Here is a 25,371-nt window from a genome sequence, read left to right on the forward strand (position 1 = left end):
GAAGGAAAAACTACAGCACCCGGGATTCCCATCTGGTCCCCCACGATGGTACTAACCGAGCGATACATAGCTTAGTTGCGCAGATCTGACGGGATGCGACGCTTTCTATGTTCTATGGCCGTAGATGAGAGAGTACTGTCAAGAGGTCGATATATATCATACAACAGCGAGACTGGGAGAAAGAGGGATATGGGTGACGTTGTATCCAAGTATGTCTTCACAATCTGATGTTTGTCTTTATAATCCAACATCAAAATTCCGCTCTGTCAAATGAGAATCATTATTTTCCGATGGAAATCGTTTGTTATTCGCAGATGTGATTCATAACAACAATTATCTCATGCATTTGTCATCATCCCTATACCATGTATGCTCGTCCTGTGATCTTATATGACACTCAATTGGAGGTCATGCTCAAAGCTTTTCAGCATGCATGGTATCTCATCCAGTATCCAGACGAAATTCTATAAAAGCAGTAATTCATGGTTGTTTATAGAAGATCTTCCCTTCTATTCTCGATAATCGCTTTATTATTATCTCTCATAGTTCTTTTCTTAGGTGTAAATATAGCTACCCATCAAGACAAGATATCATCACTGAATCATCTCAGATCATCAACTTCTCGTTTGATCAATAACACCAAATTGAAGCCGAAATTACATCAAGAATTCATCAATCATCTTGCCACAAGCAGACAGTCATCCGTAATCGTAATGGTGAATGAGACTAAAAAGGGAGACGTTTATTTCCTTTCTCATGGTGTGAGTGTCTTCAAATGATGTCTACGATGGTTTATTGTTTCGTATCACAACACGAGCCATGAGCTGATATGCATATTTTGAAAACGCTAATTCACAGGGTCCACCAACAATCGAACAAATTCATTCGGAACCATATAAAGCATGGCAGGAATTCGGTCATTTGATCAACTCAAATCCACCAAAAGGTATAGTGGTAGTATCTGCTCACTGGGAGAACCAACTTGGATTGAAAGGTTCAGATAGTGTTTTAGGTGAGTAGTGTGGTTCAGAACACTCTCTTTTGCTTCTGCGTATTTGCAGAACATGTAATTTGATACTCTTATTTAGTCAATTCGGATTCATCAAATCCGTTGATATACGATTTCTACAATTTTCCAAAAAGGCTATACGAACTGAAATTCAAATCCTCTTTCACGAGTGAATTGGAATACAGTGTAATATCCGCTCTGAAAGAAGGTGGGATTCCATTCGATAGGGGAGATAGGGGTCTTGATCATGGTGTATGGAGTGAGTTGATCTTTTTCTATATTTGACACCACTATCCCCTAAAGAGATATTAGAGGGGAAATGCGTAAAATGATATGTATATATATATATATATATAGATGATTTGCTGATCAATGTTGCTTAGTCCCTTTTAAAGCTGCTTTTGGAGAATCAAGTACCATTCCGATAATTCAAGTTTCATTACCTTCCTCATCAGATCCTGAATCATCTATTAAACTTGGACAAGCACTTTCAAGGATTCGTCAAGATGGTTATAGTGTGGTTACTACTGGTCAAGCTGTTCATAATTTACGTGATTTGTGTGAGTCTACATGTCCCAACTTTCTGTACCAAAGATGGGTACATGGCATGGTCTTCGTTCTCAGCGAAAACCGACGGCTTGCATTGAGAACGAGCACGAGGATTAATCTCACTGACATTGTATTCGATTTCAATTCTATCAGTTTCAGGACGTAAAATGTCTTATACAAGACCATTCTTGAATGAATTGACTAATGCGATTACCTCTTCTGATCCTAAATCATCCACAGTACGATTATTGGAATCACCATTGTACAAATCAGCTCATCCTACAGATGAACATTTCTTCCCTCTCTTCGTAGCTCTAGGCGCGTTAAATCAGGAAGATGTTAAAAACAAAGAAGACTTGTTTGTGGGAGTAGTTGATATCAATGGAGATAGAGTGGAAGATGAAGGTCTAGGATGGGCAATGTGGAGATGGAGTAGTTGATCGTCCTTTGTCTAAACTACGAGCATATAGGTTATATCATAAATGCAGTCAATCACTTCGAAGTTCGATCGTATCTATATCAATATCATTCTATCTTTAATATGATGTACTATCTTCAAATTCATTATTCATCGCATCATTTCAACCCATCTTTATCGTAGACGTATTCCGCATAATTCGCTTCCCACCTTTTATTTTCTGCCCAATCTCTTCTTTCATCTTCGTCATCAGGCATCTTTTCTTCTCGTGCTACACCGGCGTCCTTGGCTGCTGCCATGACAGCTAAAGCGACTTCGAAATTGACTTGCGCGGCATCACCAAATTCGGGTAAAAGTGATTCATCCGGATCTTTGAGTGCAGGTGCAAGTTCAGAGAGCCTTTTGGCTCCTGCAACGATCATTGAATCGGTCATTGATTTGGAACGGGATAAGATAGTCCCTAAACCTAACCCTGGGTAAATCAAAGCCTGCGATGAGATCACATCAGCTATCTGGCGTTATTGACTCAAGTCGGGACCGTCACTTCCAGCCGTACCTCTGCTGTGCCGAGCGACGTACATCAGGATAGGCGTTACTCACGTTATTGCACTCCGCCACCACGTATTTCTTCTCTTGTCCCGGTATCTCAACAGGAGGGAACGGTGATCCAGTAGCCATGAGAGCTTTTCCATCGGTCCACTGATTCACGTCTTTGGGACTATGATCAACGCATTCATCAACCACTACCGCACATTATGCTGGGATAGAAGAGCTTACTCCGCTTCACATTTCCTAGTTGGATTACTCAATGGGAAAATGATAGGTCTGTCAACGTGTTTCGCCATTTCTTTCACCTGATCTCACATATTCATCAGCGACTTCGGCGATTTGCCCGTATCATGAGGAAAGGAAAGAAAAGGCATTAGAGGAAAGACGTACAACTTCTTCTGTGAATGCTCCTGTATGTGTTGAAGTTCCAATCAATACTGCAGGTTTAACTTTTTTGATTACTTCCAATAAATCATTTTCATCTTTTCCCCAATCATCTTCCTGTCTAATAAATTCATCCTCAATCTCATCACGAATTTTGTCTTTCCCCAGTGAATTCTTGATCAAGCCGTTTTTATCCATCAACCAGAATTTACTAGCTGCTTCTTTCGAATCGACTTTCCCGTCTGATTCAAGTTTCGTCGCATCGCGAAGCTGACGGGCTATACCCAATCCTGCTGATCCTGAACCGTAAATAACCGTTCGCTGATCAGAAAGCTATATCTCATTGTACACATCAGCTTACACAGTCAATGCGAGAATGACTTGGATGAACTGACTTTCGACTTGGTGACCGCAATAGCAGCTTGTAAAGCGGCGAGCTAATATGAAGAGCATCAGTCCATTGCAAGTGACGGGAGCGAGGATTAATCATTCACCGTCACGGCTCCTGTGCCTTGGATGTCGTCGTTGAACTGTCAACATGTCAGCTAATCATTTCATGCTATCGTGCTAAACGACAACAGGACTTACGATAGAAAGCTGATCTCTGGGTTGAAAACGAATTTTCAGTTCTCGCATCAGTGTGCTCATGATACGACAATAGTGAACTCACCTGTATCTAGCTAGCAATTTCTGGGCATTCGACACTCCCTGTATTTCGCGAATCACAACTCAGCACCTAGCTTGACGATGAACGGAACTATACAGACGACTCACGAAATCTTCAAAGTGTAATAAACTTTTCGGCTGATATTTCTTAACCAGACCGACGAACTTGTCCACGAACTCATCATATTTCTCTCCGCGTAACCTTTTATTTTTGTAACCCTACCAGTGGTATGTGAGCTGAAACCCTTCAATGATCTTCCTGGCTTCGTTGACTCACGATATATAGTGGATCGTTGAGTAAATCTTCGTTATTCGTTCCTACGTCTAAAGTGACTGCTAAAGCTCTTGCTGGGCTGTGATATACTCGTCAATCAGCTAATCAACGGCACGATTTATGTTACGGAAAATTCTTGGCACTGACTCGATTCCTGCAGCGAGAGTATAGATCACTGCTTTAGCTGAGGATATCCCTATTCCTCCTGAGCCCTTCATTCATTCGTATTACACACAATCAATATCATATATCCTCTTATGAGCGTCCAAGCACGACATACCTGATCACCAATACCCAATATGGCTTCCGCGTCAGAGACGACAATCTGCCATTCATTACGAGATCAGCTAAGTCTGGTACCATACTTGTTAATGATGAGAGAAAGTAAAGCTTACTAGATCCAGATTTCTACCTTCACAAGCATCCAAGAAGTCTTCTTCCATCTTATCGATATCAGGTGGACTCAGGAATAACCCTTCACTTCTTCTGAACAAGTGCGAGTAATCCGCAATTGCATCTGCCTCTGTTGGAGTATACACTATAGGGAACATTTCGACCAGATGAGAAGAGAGTAGTGCATAGTACAATGTCCAATTTTGAGCTAAGAGGTGGAGGAAAAAGGTAGACAGTCAGCGGACCCGAATTTCGCGCAGGAAAAGGCTAGACCATAGCTGGCATGAACGGTGTACGATGAGGTTCAAATCGAAGATGAAAATAGTTTAGTGTATTGTGCTTAATTTACCTTTCATAGACGCCAAGAATGAATTTTTCAGTATATCAGTCTCTCTAGCTTGATATTGTTTATATGCTCTATCCACTTGTTCTTCCAGTGTATCGACACTGATGAACAAATCACCGAGACAAATTCAGCATCTAGATATGAAGAGCTCAAACCCTCGAGGTCATTATACGTACCAGATCGGGGCAACTCACGCAAAGGGTAATCTACCTCTCAGACCAAAATGATCTCTTTCCTCTCTAGTGAAGGCACTCCCTTTGTTGAACCTTGGATTGTCCAGAATACTTTTACCTCGAAGGGATACTTTGATCTGGTGAGGGTTCGTCGACTCTGGGAAAGATGATTTGGATTTCGTCATTGTCGAAGTGAATTTTCGGATTTGTCCAGGATGAGATCGAGGATGGGAGTGTGACACTATGTTGATTGAACAATAAGATATACGCATCTTCTTGTATATTCATACGATATGACTGTCACTACTTGTATGGTCCGGGGCGATCACATAAAGACTCTCTTCGCTCGATACTCGGTTAACTACAAGTAACAACAGAACTGGAGACCATATTGGCGAAGGTGACATCATGATATCTTCCCTTACCCATAACAGGCACAAATCTAGGGAATGAACGCAGGATGCATCTCAAATAGATATCATTATTATTGACGATTTCAATCCGTAAACGAGCGTGTGGAACGTATGTAGACTACTCGTATGTTGCACATTACATATATACAGCTATCAAACCTTCTCAATCTTCTCCCTTCTCCCAACACTCTGCAAATTGTTTCCATCGAGCTGTTCCCCTTGTTCAGGTTTTTCACCTTCCTTCGTTGCTTCAAATTCTGGATCTGCCTTTATCTCTTTTCCAAAAACACCTAATCCTCTTAGGACTATAGCAGCTAAAATAGCTCCAAACCAACATGCAGCTGCACTTAACCAAAAGGAACTTTGTAGCCCTTTCAAATAAGCTTCATTTTCACTTTTGCCTTGTTGAAGAGCGTGGTTTCGTCGGGCGTTGAAGATTATCGAAGCCGAAGATAATCCTACTGTTATACCTATTCGGAGAACAGTTTGGAACAATCCACTAGCCACTGAATACTCATCAGGTAGTGACAACGCCGCAACATATATCAAGGCGGTCGGAAAAAATCTATAGGATATACATCGATCAGCATTGGACGTGACTCGAGAACAAACCTCGAACAGATTTATCAAACTAAGGACAAAGCATCAGATTGTTACTGTCCCGATGAAATCGGTGTTTCTGACAGAGGAAAGTATAAGCTGAAACTCGACTCACAAATCAACTCCGAGAACAATCAACCACATTCCATTAAAAGGTAATCTCCAATAATTAGTATGTTCTTCCGTAAGTGCAAAACACATATTTCCAAATCTATCAAATGATTGTGATTGGTAAGTTGACTTCTGACTGCTAACTTCGTGCCCTACTTTGCGTCTGATCATAACCTGGATAATGTCCACTTACCCAGTGGCAAGCAGACCTGTAACGATCAACCAATAAGCCGGTATTTTATGAATGACAATCACCACCACAATGGTGCATATGATTCCCGATATTTCAAGAGGTAAGAACCTTAACATTGCTCCTACTGAACCTGTTTTTTGGACTTCTTGAAATAGTAAGGTGGCATTATAAAGGCATGCCTAAATCATCCATGTTTTCCGATCAGCAACGAACAACTCCTCTATCCATGGATCTTCGATGCTAGGTCGAGGGGGAAAAAAGGAAGGAAGGAAAGAAGCGAATCGAGAACATACCATGAACCCAGTCTGGCCTAAAAATCCAGTAATAAATAAAATCGCCAATCTACCATTCGCTCGTGTCCACAAAGCCAATCTCATCAAAGGTGGTTTCTTAAGAACTGACGCTATATAATGTTCCCAAAAGAAGAAACTGATTATCATACTTATTCCCACAATAAGAAGAGCGATGATATCTTTCGAAAGAGATTCCACACCAACCAACAGAAGATGGAAATCAGCGTCGGGTCAAGTAACGAGTCCACATTAGGATACACTGTAGGATGAAGATCACTCACAACCGGTTTTCCACCCTTGAGGAGCAGCTTGAGCATCACTTATAGCGAATAAAAAGCATACCAAACCAATCGTAATCAATGCAGCACCTAACCAATCCACACTTTTATTCTCATCGTCGATAGTTGGGATATCCTTTGGAACAGTAAACAACACCAAGACAACTCCCAGCAAACCAAGTCCCGCAGCAAAGAAGAAGCATGATCGCCATGTGTAACTGAAAATGAGTTCCTTGTGATCAGCATTTTTTTGTATCACTCTTGTATATCGAACAGTTCTATTAGTTGCAGGTCACATGAGTTTCAACTCACCGAACGTAAGAAACGAATAAAGCACCTATGAGTAAACCTAAAATACCTCCAATGGAAAATCCAGCTGAGAAACAGGCGAAAACTCTTGATCTCGCTTTACCACTGAACAACTCGGCTATAATACCAGTTGAACTGGGTATACTATTTGTACAGTATTCAACGATTCATCAGTCAGTACTAAATCTCTACACCTCGAACACGGTAGAAACAATGTGAAGATCGTCTCGTTCTGGTCTTTACAAAAAGCTAAAATCTTGGGAAGATAGACGTATGGGCTGGACAATAATGACCAACTCACGTCATGGCGGCACCGCAACCTGTTAAAGCTCTAGTGACAATCAAACCCGAGCCATTTTGCATGAATCCTCCAATGATAAAGAAGACAGTGAGCACTGTCAATCCAACAAGCAGGACCTTCTTTTTACCGTATATATCGGCTATCCTGCCACAAAATAGAAGCAGACTGGTGTATGATTATTACACATAGTTCGTCAGTATTCTGCTATACGTAAACCTTCCCATTCAAGCGTATAGGGCATTGGTGCGCAAAGTCGGTAACAGATTGAAGAACGATAAAACAAATGATGGGGAGTCACGTACCATCCAATAGAAAGGTTATAAGAAGATAAAACCCATTGTAAATCAGATTCTTCCATATGTAATTCAGTCTTGATTAGAGGTAATGCGATATTCAACATTTGAGCTGCACTCGACGTCAAGATACATGTTGACGTGAGTGTAAAAGTGATTATGATTTGTTGTGTAATAGTTAATGTAGAGGTTGGAATTGGGATTAGGGTCTGACTTGGAGAAGAGGGTGAAACAGGATTTTCGTTCATCCTAGATGTCTCATTCTCAGATTGAAGTTGTTTTGCATTTGTTCTTGGGATAGCGGCTGTTGTATCGGGTCGGTGGTCCTGCTTGACATTCTGGTCTTCTGCAGCTTCTATTGAGTTTACGATTACAGAAGATGGTCGTTCATGTAGAGACAAAGTTTGCTTATGAGAATTTGTTTGATAAGGGTCTGCCATGCTGAAAGTTTGCTAGAAATTACAGTATACTGTATAATGTGGAGATGCAAAGTGGAAGCTATCGAGTGGGAGTACGTGATGGTAGTGATAAGTAGAATAAGAGCGTTATACCAGAAGCTCACTGCTCATCTTAGGAAAGCCAATCGGAAGACTGGAGCTCGTCCGGACTGGGATGGAAGACAAAGTCGTTGTGGTTTAAAGGATCGATGAAGCATCTTGATTTCGCAATCCATTGATCGTTGATATGGTTAGAATTCCACTTCTTTCCTTCTAATATGAACTTCGCTGTCTAGATGTATCTGTCCGTGAAAGGCGGAATATCAAGAGACCATCTTCTATCTAGACTCAGTGCAATCAGGTATTCATGGTCAGTGCGATCGTGAGGATTGGTATGGGTTTGGGGTTTTAGCTTGATATGCTTGTTCACCACTCTATATACAGACTTCAGTCCCGCCATGTGCACAAGAGGGACAACAAGTAGAGCATATACAAGAATGACACGATGCATAGGAATGAACTATGCTTCATTTTCTCCCGAATTCTCTCTTCACTTTACAAACCATCCATACAATTCCTGCAGGCATTTTAATTATTTCCAATTCGCGAATTTTTCATCTTCCTCGCAAGATGCGCTAAGAGTACTGACTAGGTACTTAATACCTATCTCCTCTACCAGGTCGAGATACGATTGAGAGGATACTGTCTTTAGCTTGAAGGACAGATGACTCGTCTGGAGATGGTAGCATACAACAATCAGCATGTTTCGTTCGGGACACGTATGATCCGCTTGTCATTGTGGAAGACTCTGTTAGATAGCTAGACAGTTAAACAACTCACCACCTGTGATAGTGATCAAATCGTCATCTTTTGAGACTTGGACGTCCGCGCCTGTTTCAGCTCTGATCCGAGAGATAGTAGCTCCTCTGATCATTCAAACACTCAGTCAGCTCATATGCCCATTGTGAATTGATATGCAAAGCAATAAACTTACTTTGATCCAATGATTCTAGGGAAAGCGGATCTTGGCAAACCAGTCAAAAGACCGACTGAGACAGAGCATTTCCCGATTAGCATACATGATCCCTCCTCATCAGTCTCTCGGAATCAGCAGCCTCACTCACCATGAGTTGCTGATTTAGCCTTTTCAACAGCGTCTTCCAAGACTTTAACAGCTTTATCCAAATCTTCTTCTTTACCTCTTACGCTCCATTCTTGTTCACCTTCAGGAGCGTCTTGGTAATTCTCGATGATCTCGAAATCACCTTCTACATCGTTGGATTCTCCTTCACCACCGCCGCTTAGATCGATTCGCGCGGTCTTGGCGGCGAGGTCATTTCCATTGGATTTAGAGGAGGTTTTGGGTGTAGTCGGTTTTGGTGGTGCGGATGGGATAGTGATGAATCCGCCTACATTCCTGATTTGACGGATCAAGTTTTGTTGGTCGGCAATAGCATGATAGTATTTGGTAGGAATAGATATGGTTTTGGAAGGATAATCTCCTCCGGGTGTAGATCGCCCTTGTCGAGAATCAGTTCTTGCCGGTCGTTCGTTAACGATCTGAACAGGCTTAGCATCAGCGCCGAATCGTCTCTATGGACAGGAGAATGCCATACTTGTAATTGTTCAGCAGCTTTGGCTACAACTTCCTTAGTACCAATGACCTTGACGACGTCACCCTCGGGTGCATCACCAAGCTCAGAAGCGTTCTCGATCTCTCCGACAGAACCGTATTGTCTCGATCCGGGGAAATGGATACTACCAAGAGATACAGGAGCTAGTCAGAACAATGACCCTTATTCACCTGGATAGATCCGACTTACACAGCGCCAGTTCTCCTTTGGAGATCTTGTAAGGCAGAACCACCTCTTCCTATCTTTGAGGCATGTTGAGATTGAGGGACCACAACACCGATAACAACAGTTTCTTTGAGAACGGAGACTTGCTTCTCGAGTTCAGCTTTGATTTTCTTGACAACTTTACTGTCACCTCGGAACCGGACGACATCGGGGTTAGAATCACCAGATTTGGGGCTACAGCGCGGCGGATTAGCTTGTTGACAATCAAAACCCATATTCAAACAAACTCACAAGGTAACAAGGCCAGATTGCTTGAAAGCTTCTTCCGGTCCGCCTGCAGCGACGATGGTATCTCGGAGTTTTTGACCACCTTGACCAATAAGGGTCCGGTGCTGTACGAGAATGTATAAGCACAAATTCCTTCCCCATTCTCAGATTCCAAGTCGGCCATCCTTTACACGACATCGTGCTCGATGTAAACCATTACCAAGGTGAAAATTTACCCCTCTCCATTATGCCTTACCCCAATGGAGTGAACTCACGAATTTGGGATCAACTTTCAATTCCTCGGTAACTTCATCACCGATTTCTTCGACAAGAGCCAAGACAGCCTTTTTAGCTGATTCGATAGATTTCTTATCACCTCTAATAGTGACGGAAGTCTTGTTATCTGAATCAGGTTGTTTTTCGATATCAATCTGCACACCTGAGTCATCTTTAATAGCATTGATAGTTGAACCACCTTTTCCGACGATTTGAGCTACAGCTTTTGTTGGTACTTTGAATGTCGTTTCTTGTCTTGATTCACTTTCAAATTGTGCAGCTTCCAATAATTCAGCTTTGGCCGATGCTACTCCTTTTTTACCTCCTCGGATAGTTACTTGATCAGGATTAGTGTCTTTGTCTTTAGCATCTCCTCCTGATCTGGGGAAAGAAAGTTTAACACCATATTTCTCTTCCAATCTAATTGCATATTTACCTCCTGCACCAATTAATGCAGGTTGAATAGCACGTTTGATAGTCAATATTTCAGTGGTTTCATCCTCTAATTTCTCAATTTGAGCTTCAAGTCGTTTTTTAGCTTCTTCTACTGCTTCTTTACGTCCGACGATCTGAGCATTGTGAGACAAGTGTATCAGCTGATGGACTAGTTCAATGATACATGATCATCGAGGTGATGAGATATGTATACTCACCTTGCAATGAACAACAGGTTTCTTTCCTCCTTTCTTCACAGCTCCGGACGCATCATCATCATCAAAGTTAACTTTAACACCTAAAGTTTCTCTGAGCTTGTTGATGGCTGCACCAGATGATCCAACTAAGTGAGGGACGTATTGTTTGAGAACGGTGAATTCGATTGTGTGACCATTAACGATATCATCGTTCTTAGCATCTTCAACGATCTGTTTAATTTGTTCAACGACTCTGTCAACTTCTCCTGAAGGTCCTCTGATAGTAACCACATCTTCATCCGTTTTAGCTCCTTTAGCAGTTGACGAAGACCCAACTTTGACGTTTACCAATTGATCTTCACCTATCAATGCGTTAAGTACAGTACCACCGGAACCAATGATGTATCTATGCCATTTCTTCTCGACATCCAAAGTCTCAGATTTGATATCAGCTGCATCTTTAGCTAACTCTTCTACCGCTTTAGAAGCGGAAGCTAAGATTTCCTTGAGTTTAGAATCCCTAGCCTTTTTGTCTGAAGGAAGAGAATCAAGAGGTCCAGTATAGATCAAAGAGACATCGGAAGATTCTTCAGTGGCAGGCGGGAAAACAGTGGTAACCTTGTGAGTTTGTTCGAATTGAGCAATCTTGGATCCTTTCTTACCGATCAATAAAGAATGGATCAAATGATCGACTTGCACTGTTGATGTTCCAGCTGGTAAAACAGATTTGACTATAGCTGCCACTTCATCTTTAGCCTTTGAGACTTGCGATTTATCTTCACCGACGATTTCCACAACGACTGATCCGGTATTAGCGACAGCGGAAGCGAAAGGAGGGAAAACCTTGACTCCTGCATGAGAATCGGCAATTGATCGAAGTTTGGAAGTTCTGAGGAGGTATCTTAATACTTTCTTTGCATGAGCGAGGGGATCGGACGTATTGGGTCTGTGAAGAGCGACGATGTCAACCATCTCTACAGCGATGGCATTGGCTTTGTCCATTACGAGGGTAAGAGCAGGGATGAGCGAAGCTTGAGGTCCACGGATAACACATTGATCTGATGGATCGTCGACAGGAGGTAACTCAACAATGCAACCTGTTTGGTCCAAAATGTCATCTGCTGATGAACCTACTAAAAATCTATGTTGTCGTTTAGGGATTGAAATCTTCAACTCTCTTAGGGAATCATTTAGTGATTCATATTGTTTGAGAATTTCTTGAACGACAAGTTTAACTTTTTCTTTTTCACCTTTAACCTTGATTGAAAGATCCCTATCTTTAGTTGCTGAGGCTTCCAATTCTTCGGTTTCTCCCTGAGATTGTTTCTCGAGAGCTTTCCAAACTGCTGGAGGTGGAACATGGATTTTGACTTCACCACCACCAATCTCTTCTTCCAATTGTTTAGCTTTAACACCTTTAGGTCCAGCAATGAAAGGATAATAAGAAGAAGGGATAGTTTTGATAGATGTCGATCCTTGAGAAACTCGGTGAGAGATTAATGACAAAATTCGATTTTTAGCATCTGCACAAGCGGCAGAGGGACCAGTGACTGAGATTGGAACTTGAGGTTCTTCATCATCTTCTTCGCCATTATCAGATCCATTGTCGGATTTGTTATCTTTTATATCATAAGAAGGCAAAGTTTCTCTCTTAGGGATGTCAATCTTAGTTTGAGTAGCATCTGTGATTGATTTCAGAGTAGAACCTTTTGGACCGATGATAGTACCTAAAGTAGTGATGGGAACTTCGACTTCAATAGTAACAGGTTTACTCAAACCTCTTTCGATGAGTCTTCTAGCCGTAATCAATTTCTTTTGGTCGGATCCACGAATCAAGAAGGTCTTTAAACCAGTCCTCATTTGAGTAGAAGATTCAACAATGACACCAGTTTGTTCTCTTACTTTATTGATTGTCTCTTGAGCTGTTTTACCTTGAATCAAGTCTGCCGCAGGGATGGAAAATGTATCGCTGAAAGGATGACTAGCGGCAGTGGGTGTACCAGCACGACCTAATCCACCTGAAGCAGCTGGTTTGGCTTTTCCACCTGTTGCTTTGACTGCGGAAGGTTTGGAGGCCCATGCGGAGATGGCAGGTTTGGTAATATTGGTAGCGGGAGCAGCGGAAGCACCGAGAGAAGGGAAAGCATCTTCAGAGGAAGTATCAACAGGAGCAGGAGCTGAAGGTCCGTTGTTAGAGTTCGTGTTGTTGATCTTTTTGACAGCAGGAGTGGGAGCAGGTGCGTTAGATCCTCCGAGAGTGGGGAAAGGATCAGGTGCACCTTCAAGACCGTGTCGCTATCGAAGCAAGAACAATCAGCTTGAACTGGTACAGATGCTCACTGCGTGGGCAAGCGTCAGTACGTCTAAACGTACTCACCTTTTGAAGCTCAGCAGCAGAGAAAGCCATCTTCAATTCTTTTCTTGAATTGGATGAGATGGAAGTGAAGCGTTGTAGCCGTTAACCGTTAAACCGAGAAAACAGGAGACCGGGTGAGGATGTATCTTTTTCAGAACGGTGGGATGGTGAGTTCAAGGATGAGGGAGAGACCAGCAGAGCTTGGGATAGTAGTGAGCTGGACGGAATAGGGTGAAGGTTGAGAATAGGAATTCTTAGATGCGATTGTTATTCGTCAATGCGAATGGAAGGGATTCAATCAGTCAGGGCCATTCACTTTGGGATGTGTGTCGCGTGGCATCATGACACCTCCACTTTTGAATGATCTGTTGAATTTGGTCAAGTTTGCAGGATGAAGTCTGATATGCAAGTCTCACTGAAGCAAATGCGAATGTCTACTCGGTGGTTGCATAGAGAAAGTTTAGGCTGAGGAGTCGATCTCTCTGAAGCTATTCCGTGGTATGACTCGGAGCTTGAGCGTGGAAAAGAGACGAAGATTTACACTAATGAAGTATATGCCACAATACGATGATTTACGAACAGATTGACAATGCTGAAGGGCTCAGAAAGGTTGCTATTACTAAAGCGAAATATCTAGTTTAGACTGATAAGAAGGAGAAACACGTTCTATCATAGCCTTTCTATTTAGGTCTTCTTTCTGCTGCTTGCTGTTTAACTCGGCGCTCATATGCGTTCTTATCGTTCCTGAAAGGGGTAATCCATAGTCAGTTAGATATACTATACGATGAAAAGATTCATAACAAGAATGACTCACTTGTACATCTGATAAGCATCTATTTGTGCGGGGTCGCCAATATTGGGGTGATCAAGAAGGTCCTGAACACCGAGAACGATCTGGATAAAGCGATGCAGGATATTAGCTTCCCCCTCACAGGTGCGCCAGAGCCTCCCACGATGTCTTCTGTATCCGACAATAGGGAGTGACGGGAATATGAGTAGAAAATTGCAAGTATCACGAGGAAGACGAAGGCAGTACAATGAAGAAGAGCTGAGAATGAGAGAGTGAGAGAAGTCAAGTGGATTTGGAGATTCATTATTGTTCACTAACCTGTTTAATTGTGATTGAGGGTTTCCAGTTCTTCTCTTCATCTAAAATCGACAGACAGATCGTACCAGAAGGATAGACATTGGGGTGAAAGAGTGGTGGATCAAATTTGCCTACGTTTGTATAGATACGGTCAGCCCTATTTTCAATCTCGTGCGCAAACAACACTGTTACTGAACTGACACTTTGGTGGTTTTGTTGGAAATTCTTCAGAATGATCTCGTCAGCTTTTTCTCTGCATCAGGTAGTACCATCAAGCTGGACTTACCATCAGGAAATGTCATAACTACTTTATAGACGCCTCCATCCCAAATTGTCTAATTTCCCGATATATCGTCAGCATCCATCATCCTGCTTTTCGATTGCTCCGATTATACCAAGCCGATCGCATGAAAGCATGTCACAGTTTCATCATCCATTTCTCAATGACTAACTCACACCTGTCTTGCCTGGAATCCCTACCTCCCAGAGCATGATGTTCATCGTTCCGTCAGCGGCTTTTACTGGTTTGGCATAGAATCCCTACGAATCGGTATAATCGAACGTCAATTCATGATGTCTTGTAGTATAGCCAGCTGCTCAAATATTTCTTTCCCAGCTGCGGTACTCACGAATGGATGGTCCTTCCTCCATTGTTTTCGCTCTTCATGTAATCGTGCTTGAGCTAGATTTGACTGTGGAGGATTTAGGCATGAGCTTACTGCTGCGCGGTTGTGTATTGGACCAGGAAACTCACCATGCTGAGTAGCTGTCCCTATATATCTGTTCAATAGCGGTCAATCACGACTTGTAGATCAGAAGCGAGAAGAGAAAAGAAGCGATCTATCTTATCGGTCGATAATTCTATAAATTCAGTGTTAAATCAAGAACATCAATAATAAATCTATAGTTTGTATAGAAAGGGAGATCCAAGCGCGTCTCATCAATAATAACAATCTGTATGATGGTGAGTTTGTGATTATTCTTTTTCGTCATTATCTTGTTTTTATCCCAGTTTAATATCGTTAACAACGTTGTTACCGGCGGTTGTGATTTCCGGTCCCTTTTCATTATCACGAACTTACTTCAAAGTTGAATGAATGAAAGAGGTGTCTTTGTCATCGATGACCTAGTCAATCAACAGTAGCACCTAGATTATTTGAGGAGGAAACTAGAGGCGCCATATCCACCAATAGTCTACTCTCACAGGGAACTACATGAAGAGTTAAGCAGCAATGAGCGTAAATGCCATCATACCAGCTGCGGTCCATTCTTCAATGTCAACTCATAATCATCAGCCCGAATCACATTCCACGACATCCCAACAACCTCAATCTTATGAACCGTCAATAGTGAAAAGTGGAAATGGATTGACTATAGATCAACTTCGCGCTGAAAGTTATACACATGGATCCAATAGTTCGAATAGTCCTAGAGGTAGCAGGAGAACAAGTCCGAGTAAAATCAAAGACAGTCAAGATGACGAGTATGACGAAGACAGTGAAGAAGGTAATGCGGACAATGGAATTCTGAATGAAAATGGAGATGACATTCAGGAAGATACAGATAGTGAGGATGGAAGCGATGTGTTCGGTATGGAACCTGAGATACCAGGTATGTCAATTACCACTTCTATTGTCGGACGAAATGATTCAATACAATAAGATGATGACGAACAATTAACGTAAACCTGCTTCATAGTCACTTGGAGATACATGTCAAGACTGTACCTACTTGTTCCAATCATTACACTAGTATGGCTGGCTTTGTTGACTCTACTGGTGACTTTTGCATGGTAAGTCGATGTTGCATTCATTGAAGCGCGTCGAAGGCTATCAAGTCCTGTATCTCTACATTTCAAAACAATTGCTAACCGAGTACATTGTTTCGTAGGCCACCGTCAAAAGGTGAACGAGAAGCAGGTCAAAAATACCCACATCCAATTTTATTTAAACCATTCATCATAGGTATATTCGCAAGTTGCACAGTCCAAATTCTGAGAGTACCTATATGGGTTGTAATCTCATGGTTCAGGTTTTCTCAAGGTCAAACTACTTTTTGGTGAGTAACTTAACCGATTTCGGTCCTTTTCTCTTCCTTTTGATAATCTCAATGGTTTTTACCTTCACTTCAAAGCTGAAGATTTCAACCAAATGTACTGATAATAACGTTGTATTGATTCGTTGATATGAATAGGTCAACATCGTTACATGCTATCATACATGAATTACTCCGATTGTCTACGTTACCACTAATTACTATATCACCAACGTCTGGATTCCATTCTTCCTATTATCTGGGATTGGGTTGGGGTGTGGCTGAAGTTACTTGGGGTATAATTCAAGGATGGGAACAAATTGAATTATATAAAGAGGTTATGAGACCTTCCAATCCACCGAGATTACTCGTTGGACCAAATGATACTCAAATCAACGTACATATCGATATCGAAGCTCAAGGACAAGTTCTAAACCGAGATCATGGCCAAAATGAAAGTGGAGATATAAAGAAGGGAAACCGAAAAACCGAAGGGATGCTCAGTTCAGTTATTGAAAGAAGTGACGAAGATGATGATGATCAAGTTGTCCAAGATGATGATGACGATGATGATGAGGAAGAAGAAGAACGAAGAGAAGAGGACGAAGATGAGCTGGAAAGAAAAGTGGAGATTCTAGAAAGGATGAGAGCGAGAAGAGGTGAGCTAGTCAATGCTGACACCAAAGAGGTCATACAAGCTAATTTTGGGCGGTGGTAGATCTCGAGGAAGTTTTGGGTATTCCTTTTCCCGTAAGACTTTTCGTGTCCTTCCACTCCTCCTCTTGGTTCAATCATCCAGACTGTGTCGCTGTTCATGACTCGCACCAAAGCTGACTCCGCTTTTACCTAAACTCAGAATATTCCTTTCCCACTCCATCTTCTGTGGCGTCTAGATACCCTCCTCTTGAACCTGGGATTGACGTTATTACTCTCTTCCTTCTATTTCAACTCCGCTCCAATATACAGACATGCTCCTTGGACCACAACGATAAGTCGTGATGCATCAATACCAGATACAGAACCTCATAAATGGTTATGGCAAGTATGGGCACTGGTCTCATTAGTTCACGTGGGTGTGAGTCTAGTTTGGAAAGTCGTGGGTAGAGTTGGGATTGGGGCTGTAACGTGGGGTGTAAGTGTAATTCCCAATTTTCTTTGGTAATCTTGAGGCACATCCTTCAAGCTCTATATGAATGGATCTTGCGGAACGCTGATGTATATCTCGGTTTTTGACGTGGCAATATAGGGCTTGATAGTTGCCTTGGGCAGTGTGTTCGCTGGATTAGGTTGTTGGGGAGGTCTAGTCTAAGTCTACTTTGAATTAACCGAAGTATAGATTTCGCTGTAGTCGATTGTAGATAGACCGCAGGGGGGAGGTATCATTCATTGTATTCAAATACTGTTTTAGCATGTGAGGGTTTCTTATGCACACTTTATGTTCACATTCAAGTTGCTGGACATGAACGGAGATCGATGCATCGTATACATGGGAAACTGATGTGACTTGTAAATCATTATTGCAATGCGTCCTATTGAGGTGACTAAAGTACAGTACAAGCGAACGATTCCATCGACTTCTGAATGTCTCGCCCTCGTTTTGATCCCCGCTCGCCGTTCTTTACCAGAAATCATCGGCTTCACCGCCACCTTTCTTACCACCTCCAGCAGTCACCTGTCTTTGGTAGAATTCAGATACCTGCTCAGAGGTAGTAGCTTCATCTGCGGATTTATCGTCTCGTATCTTCAAGAATCGAGGGAAACGTAGTGAAATTCCTCTAGAGTCGACCTATGGACATCACAAAGTGTTAGCATGTTCATTTCGAGTTTGACTATGCGACCGTTACTTAGGTATTCTGCTAGAAAAACGAACTCACCAGACCATGAGCAGCAGCATACACCGGACTCAAACTCAAATCCGCTGTTAAAACTTCCCAAACGATTTTCGGCTCAAACCAAACATCGGGCTTAGCATTTCCTTGTTCTATATCACCTCTTGCTACTTCCAATTCCAACGGTTTCAATAATTCGTAAAATTGAGTCAAAATTTCTTCTGAGAATCCAGTTCCAATCTTACATATCGTTTGATAATTTTCTGAATCTGGGTCATAACACGCTAACAAGAAAGCGCCGTATACAGACGTACGTTTTCCTTTTCCGTGGTACGCTCCAACAACTACTAAATCAAGTGAATCTCCCACGCCTGATAAATAGTCCTTCTTCAGCTGTTCAATAGATCCGAGAGTCAGCAATCCCGCACTACTTAAACGAAGGTTTCTTTCCACTCACCTTCAACCAGTTCATACTTCTTCTACTAGGTTCGTAAGTTGAGCTTGCGGAAGCCAGCATCTTCACCATCAATCCCTCACAGCCATCCTTCACACTCTCTTCTAGGAAAGCAGCGATCTCGTCGGTCGAAGTGCCGTCTGATGATTTGGCAAACGCGAATTCTGATTCGACGGGTTGGAAGTGCTCTTGGAGGAGTTCTCGCCGTTCCTTTAGTGTTTTTGTGAGAAGAGACTATTTCAATCAATCTGATCAGCTAAAATGTATGAGAAACCCCATTTGATTGCCAACACTTACCTCGCCATTCAGATACAACAAGTCAAAAGCGAACAGATGCACACGAACAGTGATATCCTCTGCTCTGACGTCCTTTCTCTTCCTCCTACTCAAGTCTTGGAACGGCAAAATCTTCTTCGTTTCCAGATCATACGCTACAGCCTCGGCATCGATGACAAAAGACTTGACGGAAGGCTTGATGGCCTATCATTCGCATGCCAAATAGTCAGCTTAGTAGAAAGATGACATGCTATGATGTTCTCTTCTCAGCTCACTCTAGGAACCTGTTGAACCAAATCGGGGTATTTCGCACTCATATTCTCTGAGTTCCTGCTGAACACCGCTACAGTTCCATCTTCCAGCAGATGTACTTGAGCTCGTTCACCATCATACTTGTATTCACACGTGAATTCTTTCCCTTCAAAGCGATCAAGAACTTCCGTGATAGCCTTCGTAGGCTTGGCAAGCATCGGTTTGAGAGGTACACCTGAAGCTCTAGTCAGCTAAGCAGATCCCAAAGTGAGGCAGGCAGCTGACCTGGTGTGAGTCTACATCGCTCTTTCAGCCCCTCCACGCCGGCTTCCAAGAGAGCAGGAATGACAAGATCATAATTCGGCAATTCACTGTGGAATCAATCAGCTAAATGGAGTGAGTGATGGAGGTAGCTGACGAACCTGTATACTGATTTCACTATTTCAGCGCCTTCTTCCAGTTTCGCTGCAAGTTTATCGTGCGGTATCTTCTTTTCATCTAATCCAGATGTCAGCAGATTCTGATCAGAAGCTCTTTTCAGGCACCTACCCATACCCCTCAAGACTATTGCATGAGCTAATGCCACTACTAAAGTCTTATCTGCCAGACCTATTCGCAATTTACCTTCTAGCGATCTGACGATAAACTTGGCTTCGTTTCCCTGACAGGCGGCAAGCAGTTTCTTGATGATACCAACTTTCTTCGCTTGTGACTAGTGATATTCAATATGTAAGCTATCATCTCGAAGGCCAGAATCTAACTAATACCGAGGCTTACAGCATTGCCCGTTGCTTTCGCTATCTCCGTTAGATTCTGAAATACAGATGGAACGGTCAAAGCTTTTGGCTTAAACATGGTCGGCTGGGTATTTCTTGAATTCTGAAGTTTCGACAATCAGATCTTATGTTTAGAAGTGTACGCATAAGCTGTCTAGCAGGAATGACCTACCATAGCGACCTTTCCTAGATCACCTTCTTTCCGCAGGTCCTCCTTGATCTTCGTTGTTGCTCTTCCCGTACTTTCCGCAATTGCTTTGATCAATAATGATTCACCTATACCAAGCTCAATACCCATATAGTCGGGACACAACTGTAAAAATCGCATCAATGATTGAACATTATTTATACCATGGTTTGAAAGAACTGAACATACTCTGTTGATGCACAGGTAAACTACCTTGAGGAGGTTAGAATCCTTTGCCAGTTTGGCGGTATCTCTCCTTGCCACGACGAGGAAGAATTGAGTGAGTATCTCCAATATCTCCAATCGTTTCGTTGTAGCTTCAATCTTTTCGAATGTTGAGACGAGTGCGGCATACGGTACACTGCGAAGATTAGTAAGCTGATGTACAACTTCAGGGCCATATCCTAGCTCACGCTTCACCATCTTTCCAGCCCTTGTCAGCTACCGGAACTGATTTATGATTCTTGGTGAAGATAGACGCACTGCCGTTTTGTCATCAGCTTATTTCTCCAATCAATTCGATTCAGCTGACTTACAGTTTAACAGCAGCTTTTTCCTCTTGTTCATCTTCTTCCTCTTCATCATCTAATTCATCTTCACCTTCGTCATCTTTCACTGGACTCGATCGGTCATCGTCCATATCCATATCCACATCTTCATCTTTTACTTTCACCTTTGATGATGAAGCAGTAGCAGCTGGTTTAGAAAAGATCGACGCGACAGATTTAACCTCTTTCCCATTTGGTTTAGAAGCTTGACCTTCTTTTGAAGTAGAAGGGGGTTTAGAAGGTTCAAAAGATATTTTCTGCTTTTCGGTTTTCTTAGGTGGAGCAGCAAAGATTGAAGCTATTTTAGCAGGTGAAGGTTTAGCTTTTTTGTGAAGTGGTGAGTTTTCTATTGGGTGATTTCCGTATGTATATGTCAGCTAAGAAATTGTATGTGGAGTTGATACAGGAACAGTAGCTGACCTTTCCTTTTTTGGGCCTCAGGCGATAAAGCACTGACTAGCTCCTTGGAAGAGGAAGCCCCATTGATCGAATTATCATCTTCATCATCAGATTGGACAACGCGTTTCTTCTTTTTAGCGATATTGCTCTTCAAGGGAGAATCGATATCTGTTTGGATGTTAGCTTCACTTGAAGATCGTCGTCCGCTTCAGCTGACTTACCACTCATTGTGTGCTGATTCGTTTCACAAATGACCAGCAATGGATGATAATGGGATGATAATAGATCAATCTGTCCGATGTAATGTTGAACTCTGATGATGTGTGACATCAACCTTTTTGTACTTTTATATTGACGCGTCAATCTCATCAAACCACGTGTTCTCCGATTGTACCGTCTGATCAAAAGGGGAGTGCGTATTTAAATAACTGAGGGGGAATAGGAAGTGTTCCTCGTAGTATTGCATCCCTTCTTTCGTCCTTTTCGAGGTTATTTCGGTTCATAAAGTAGTACAATAAGAAAGGTTTATACAGCACAGTCATCATAGAGCACCTGCTCAGCTTGAGCGAGAACAATCACAATTCGACACTGCCGCCGGCTGCTTCAAAGAAGACCAGGCTTTTTGAGGGGTACTCGAGTACTCACCAATTACTGGCTATTTTCTATACTTTTTTAAATATTTCGATATTTCCCATTAACCAGCAAGTTGAAAAGCGAGACACGGTAATAAGATGGAACGATCATCTTCTCAAAGAGACCTTCGAGCTGAGCGATTATCGCGAACTCCTTACTCAAGACCTGAACCCACGCGATTGAGGAAATCAGCTTCCATGACTGTGAGTTACTATCTGCTAGCTCCTACTTACTTCTTGCTCCCCTCTTTCCTCTTCTTATATGTCTCGAGGAAAGAGGTTCTGATGAGACTTTGTGATAGCCACTTGCAACGCTCAAATCAATAGTCAATTACGTTTCATCCCCATTCACAAGATCATCAAATGTGTTACCGACACACAACAATGATCTCGATGTGAGAATTACTGATGTCGATCAGAAATCTGAATCTGGCTCAGAAGATGAATGGAATGGTGATGCACCTGAACCAATGCAAGGTCAAGACGTATTTTCTCTTGCTTCTGCGGCAGGAAGACAAGGTGAAGAATTTGATGAAAGAGCTGCTGATTGGAGAGCTAAAGGTGAGAAACCGGGCGGAAGAAGACAGTTAACTAGATTAGGTCTAGAAGTGAGTTACAGAAATGTCTTACATTTTCCCCAGCCTGAGGATGTAAATATCGTGGAGCTAATGATAGCGTACGTCAAAAGGCAAAATCTACAGTCAACGACTTAGGCCCACCGACACCTACCGCACCGGGACATTTCAATTTCTTAAAGTCATCGCCATCAATGCCAGTCCTTTCGTCTACCAATTCATCATCTTCACCGCAAACGAAACCCTCTTCAACAATCAAGCGAGCTATATCACCACTTGTGCCTACTTCATCCGAGATCAAACATTCAACTCTTCCTTCTCGTACACCTATACCATCTTTTGAAAGGAATTCTCCCGCTACACCAGCTGCAGGTGTGAATGGACTTTCTTCTTCAGCTTCTTCAGTAGCCCTTACAGCTTTCCTCGAAGCCAAGAAAGGTCAACAAATGACATCAGAAGATATCAGAGTCAACGAAACATTGACTGAGAATATGAAAGCCGAATCTCACATCGGGAGTCCAACTATATCTGGCACGTCTCAGAAATATGGTGGATGGGCGGCAGGATCATATTCCTCTGGTATCAAATCATCTCAAACATTTGATTCCCTCACCTTTACTCCTGCTAAACAAACGAATGGAAATAACCCAAATACGCCAGGAACAGTGTTCTCAATTGGTACAGGACCCATCCTGACGCAACAACCTAGTCCGTATAGACAAAGATATCTCGGACCTGGAATGTCACCGAGAAGAATGTTCCCCCAACACAATAAATCTTCCCTCAAACCTCTCTTTAACTTCGGTTCAACCGAAGAGGATGGTATTACGAAAGGAAAGAAACGGAAAGTGGGCGAGGAAGAGGAAATGGATATTGATCAAACCTCATCAAGTACTCACTCGTCTGGTCTTTCGAAAGGTCTTTCATCCAGCTCTTCCATGCCTTCTCTCTCTTCTCTCGCGAGTCCCATCATAGCAGATAAGGGCAAAAACAAGCTTTCCGCACCTTCACACACTCCTGCTAGACCGTCTCCCCTCAGTCGAAATATCGCTTCTCCAGGTTCCGTGACATCCACTCCAGGCGGCGAGCAAGCTAGGCGGAAAGCCGAAGCTGAAGCGCTGGGCAAGAAACGTGCTGCAGAAATAATCATGGATATAATAGATGAAGAAATTGGTCCTGTTATACCAACCAGAAAAGCTGAACCAGTAATTTTCAATCCTTATGATCGAACTTCCCTCAATCCGTCTCCAGCCCCTGCTGTGCCTACAAGTCAAGCGAGTACAGCCTACGCGGGATCTACACCCAGGAAATCAAGTCTGAAATCTTCAACAAGCTCGCCAGCTAGAAGAACGCCCACAAGAGGCGCTGCTGCTAAATTGGAATTGCATAAGGAAGCGATGAAAGGTAGTAAACCTCTTACTACAATAGAGAGGATAAAAGGTGTCCGACCGGTAAGTTGCCCGAAGGAGACTCGTGCAGACGTAGCTTATCTGTTTGTAAATCAGTGGGAAAAAGGAGAATCACCCTCAAAATCCAGCAGTCAAATCGAAACGCCTCCACCAGACGAAGACATCATTGAGATTGATGAACTGTTCGATGAATCACAACCACCTTCTGAGATCAACTCACCGGCACCGCCTTCACCTCAACCTATCGTGCGATCGGCTTCTTCTAATATCCCAACAGCTGAAACATTCAAGCCTTTTAATCCTCCTTCGATCACCTTCAACACGCAACCATTGCCAAAATCTCAACCTGTGCCTACAATTGGATCATTCGATTCTCCAACCAGAGACTCAATCATATCATCTTCCCAAACATCGAGTGACAACCTAATTTCTAAACCCACTTTCACGTTCTCAAAACCAGCTTCAGCTGAATCAAAGGAAATTGATGATGTACCTCGAACTGGAGAAGAGAAAAAGACAGAACCTAGATTAGATACAAGTAAGATCTACTTGTCAGCGAAAGATTCAGCGTTGAAAATCGATAAACCAGCTTTACCATTCTTTACATTCACTTTACCTTCAGGTTCTCTTAGTTCAGCTAAGAAGGAAGTTTTGGAAGAAGCCAAAAGGAGAATTTACACAGCGTTCACTTTCACTCTCACTCCAAGATCGACCATCACTCCCGCATCCACTGGAATTGCGCCTTCAACTGAATGGACATGTGATCTTTGCATGTTGAAGAACCCAGCTACGGCAACCGAAAAATGCGAGATTTGTGAAACACCCAAACCGGATAAATCAGCCTCGGCTGCCACTGCTACCCCATCAATCTCGTTCGGATTAACATCTAACCCTAATACTGCTTCAGCCAGTGGGGATTGGACGTGTCCTTTGTGCATGTTACAGAACCCAGCTAGTGCGACTGAAAAATGCACAGTCTGCGCAACTCTCAAGCCCGGTCCGATCACATCCACCAGCGGCAGTGGATTTGGCGGGTTTAGTGGATTCGGACAAGGTCAAAATCCAGCTGAAGCCCAAAAGAAGAGTGGTGAGGATGGAGAATGGACTTGCTCATTGTGCATGTTGAATGATCCAGGTAGTGCAAAGGAGAAGTGTACCGTTTGTAAAACATCAAGGTGATAATGATCATGTCGCGATTGGGGATTGGGGGTATATACGTCCATCCGTACTCTGTTGTTGCAAGCGGGAAGTCGGTCGAGGATGATGGCCATGATTTGTTATAGGGGTCTCATGTATCATTAAAATGTGAACTTTCACTGCTCTTGGACTTCACTTTGATAAGGAAAGGGAAAGAGGTCTGTGCGTATATACCATTGTGATGATGTGATCCAGTCAACCGATCGTCATTGTACGCACAGACCCCCTCACCCCCTCGACCTAATACACCGTCATTCTCGTTTGGGATGTTACGAAACGAGGTATAAATATAGATACAATCGCGACTAACTTTCATTCTTTTTCTTTTCATTTCTTCTCTTCTTTTCCTTTATTCTTCATACATCCTTTCCTTTCTCATCATCCAAAATAAAGGATA

General features: G+C 42.6%; 8 protein-coding genes and 1 non-coding gene across 9 annotated transcripts; 3 read left to right on the plus strand and 6 right to left on the minus strand.

Annotated features, from left to right (window-relative positions):
- Window positions 1-8: 8 nt before the first annotated feature.
- On the minus strand, window positions 9-123 carry IL334_007197. The gene has a single exon (XR_009999602.1). It is a non-coding gene; the product is annotated as a 5S ribosomal RNA (ribosomal RNA).
- A 590-nt stretch (window positions 124-713) lies between these two features.
- IL334_007198 (uncharacterized protein) lies at window positions 714-1,998 on the plus strand (the record flags this gene model as incomplete). The annotated part of the gene is made up of 5 exons (XM_062938891.1): window positions 714-761; window positions 859-1,012; window positions 1,089-1,268; window positions 1,393-1,569; window positions 1,712-1,998. The coding sequence occupies 5 exons, from the start codon at window positions 714-716 to the stop codon at window positions 1,996-1,998; spliced, it is 846 nt and encodes a 281-aa protein (XP_062794942.1).
- A 136-nt stretch (window positions 1,999-2,134) lies between these two features.
- IL334_007199 (uncharacterized protein) lies at window positions 2,135-4,946 on the minus strand (the record flags this gene model as incomplete). The annotated part of the gene is made up of 15 exons (XM_062938892.1): window positions 2,135-2,464; window positions 2,577-2,694; window positions 2,754-2,830; window positions 2,916-3,242; window positions 3,305-3,346; window positions 3,404-3,439; window positions 3,498-3,513; window positions 3,580-3,617; window positions 3,684-3,794; window positions 3,853-3,928; window positions 3,997-4,061; window positions 4,130-4,174; window positions 4,245-4,450; window positions 4,592-4,689; window positions 4,783-4,946. The coding sequence occupies 15 exons, from the start codon at window positions 4,944-4,946 to the stop codon at window positions 2,135-2,137; spliced, it is 1,749 nt and encodes a 582-aa protein (XP_062794943.1).
- Window positions 4,947-5,327: 381 nt separating this feature from the next.
- On the minus strand, window positions 5,328-7,992 carry IL334_007200 (uncharacterized protein; the record flags this gene model as incomplete). Its single annotated transcript, XM_062938893.1, has 8 exons — window positions 5,328-5,739; window positions 5,890-5,985; window positions 6,079-6,257; window positions 6,372-6,550; window positions 6,653-6,867; window positions 6,962-7,102; window positions 7,260-7,424; window positions 7,562-7,992. The coding sequence occupies 8 exons, from the start codon at window positions 7,990-7,992 to the stop codon at window positions 5,328-5,330; spliced, it is 1,818 nt and encodes a 605-aa protein (XP_062794944.1).
- Window positions 7,993-8,645: 653 nt separating this feature from the next.
- Window positions 8,646-13,370, minus strand: IL334_007201 (uncharacterized protein; the record flags this gene model as incomplete). The annotated part of the gene is made up of 10 exons (XM_062938894.1): window positions 8,646-8,722; window positions 8,830-8,915; window positions 8,984-9,038; window positions 9,114-9,549; window positions 9,606-9,747; window positions 9,813-10,022; window positions 10,080-10,180; window positions 10,331-10,900; window positions 10,985-13,258; window positions 13,341-13,370. The coding sequence occupies 10 exons, from the start codon at window positions 13,368-13,370 to the stop codon at window positions 8,646-8,648; spliced, it is 3,981 nt and encodes a 1,326-aa protein (XP_062794945.1).
- A 629-nt stretch (window positions 13,371-13,999) lies between these two features.
- Window positions 14,000-15,163, minus strand: IL334_007202 (uncharacterized protein; the record flags this gene model as incomplete). Its single annotated transcript, XM_062938895.1, has 8 exons — window positions 14,000-14,063; window positions 14,134-14,213; window positions 14,428-14,537; window positions 14,608-14,631; window positions 14,693-14,741; window positions 14,863-14,946; window positions 15,036-15,098; window positions 15,161-15,163. The coding sequence occupies 8 exons, from the start codon at window positions 15,161-15,163 to the stop codon at window positions 14,000-14,002; spliced, it is 477 nt and encodes a 158-aa protein (XP_062794946.1).
- Window positions 15,164-15,638: 475 nt separating this feature from the next.
- IL334_007203 (uncharacterized protein) lies at window positions 15,639-17,749 on the plus strand (the record flags this gene model as incomplete). The annotated part of the gene is made up of 7 exons (XM_062938896.1): window positions 15,639-16,017; window positions 16,105-16,198; window positions 16,297-16,464; window positions 16,600-17,099; window positions 17,159-17,190; window positions 17,297-17,572; window positions 17,687-17,749. The coding sequence occupies 7 exons, from the start codon at window positions 15,639-15,641 to the stop codon at window positions 17,747-17,749; spliced, it is 1,512 nt and encodes a 503-aa protein (XP_062794947.1).
- A 309-nt stretch (window positions 17,750-18,058) lies between these two features.
- Window positions 18,059-21,389, minus strand: IL334_007204 (uncharacterized protein; the record flags this gene model as incomplete). Its single annotated transcript, XM_062938897.1, has 15 exons — window positions 18,059-18,226; window positions 18,315-18,662; window positions 18,727-18,957; window positions 19,021-19,203; window positions 19,275-19,486; window positions 19,537-19,622; window positions 19,674-19,749; window positions 19,801-19,963; window positions 20,029-20,130; window positions 20,200-20,340; window positions 20,404-20,575; window positions 20,628-20,696; window positions 20,751-21,108; window positions 21,183-21,329; window positions 21,383-21,389. 15 exons carry the CDS (start codon window positions 21,387-21,389, stop codon window positions 18,059-18,061), a joined length of 2,463 nt encoding a protein of 820 aa, XP_062794948.1.
- A 503-nt stretch (window positions 21,390-21,892) lies between these two features.
- Window positions 21,893-24,956, plus strand: IL334_007205 (uncharacterized protein; the record flags this gene model as incomplete). Its single annotated transcript, XM_062938898.1, has 4 exons — window positions 21,893-21,997; window positions 22,096-22,401; window positions 22,482-23,819; window positions 23,874-24,956. The coding sequence occupies 4 exons, from the start codon at window positions 21,893-21,895 to the stop codon at window positions 24,954-24,956; spliced, it is 2,832 nt and encodes a 943-aa protein (XP_062794949.1).
- Window positions 24,957-25,371: the final 415 nt, after the last annotated feature.

This window comes from Kwoniella shivajii, chromosome 10 (genome assembly GCF_035658355.1).
Source record: "Kwoniella shivajii chromosome 10, complete sequence".
In the NCBI taxonomy this organism is placed as follows: Eukaryota; Fungi; Basidiomycota; class Tremellomycetes; order Tremellales; family Cryptococcaceae; genus Kwoniella; species Kwoniella shivajii.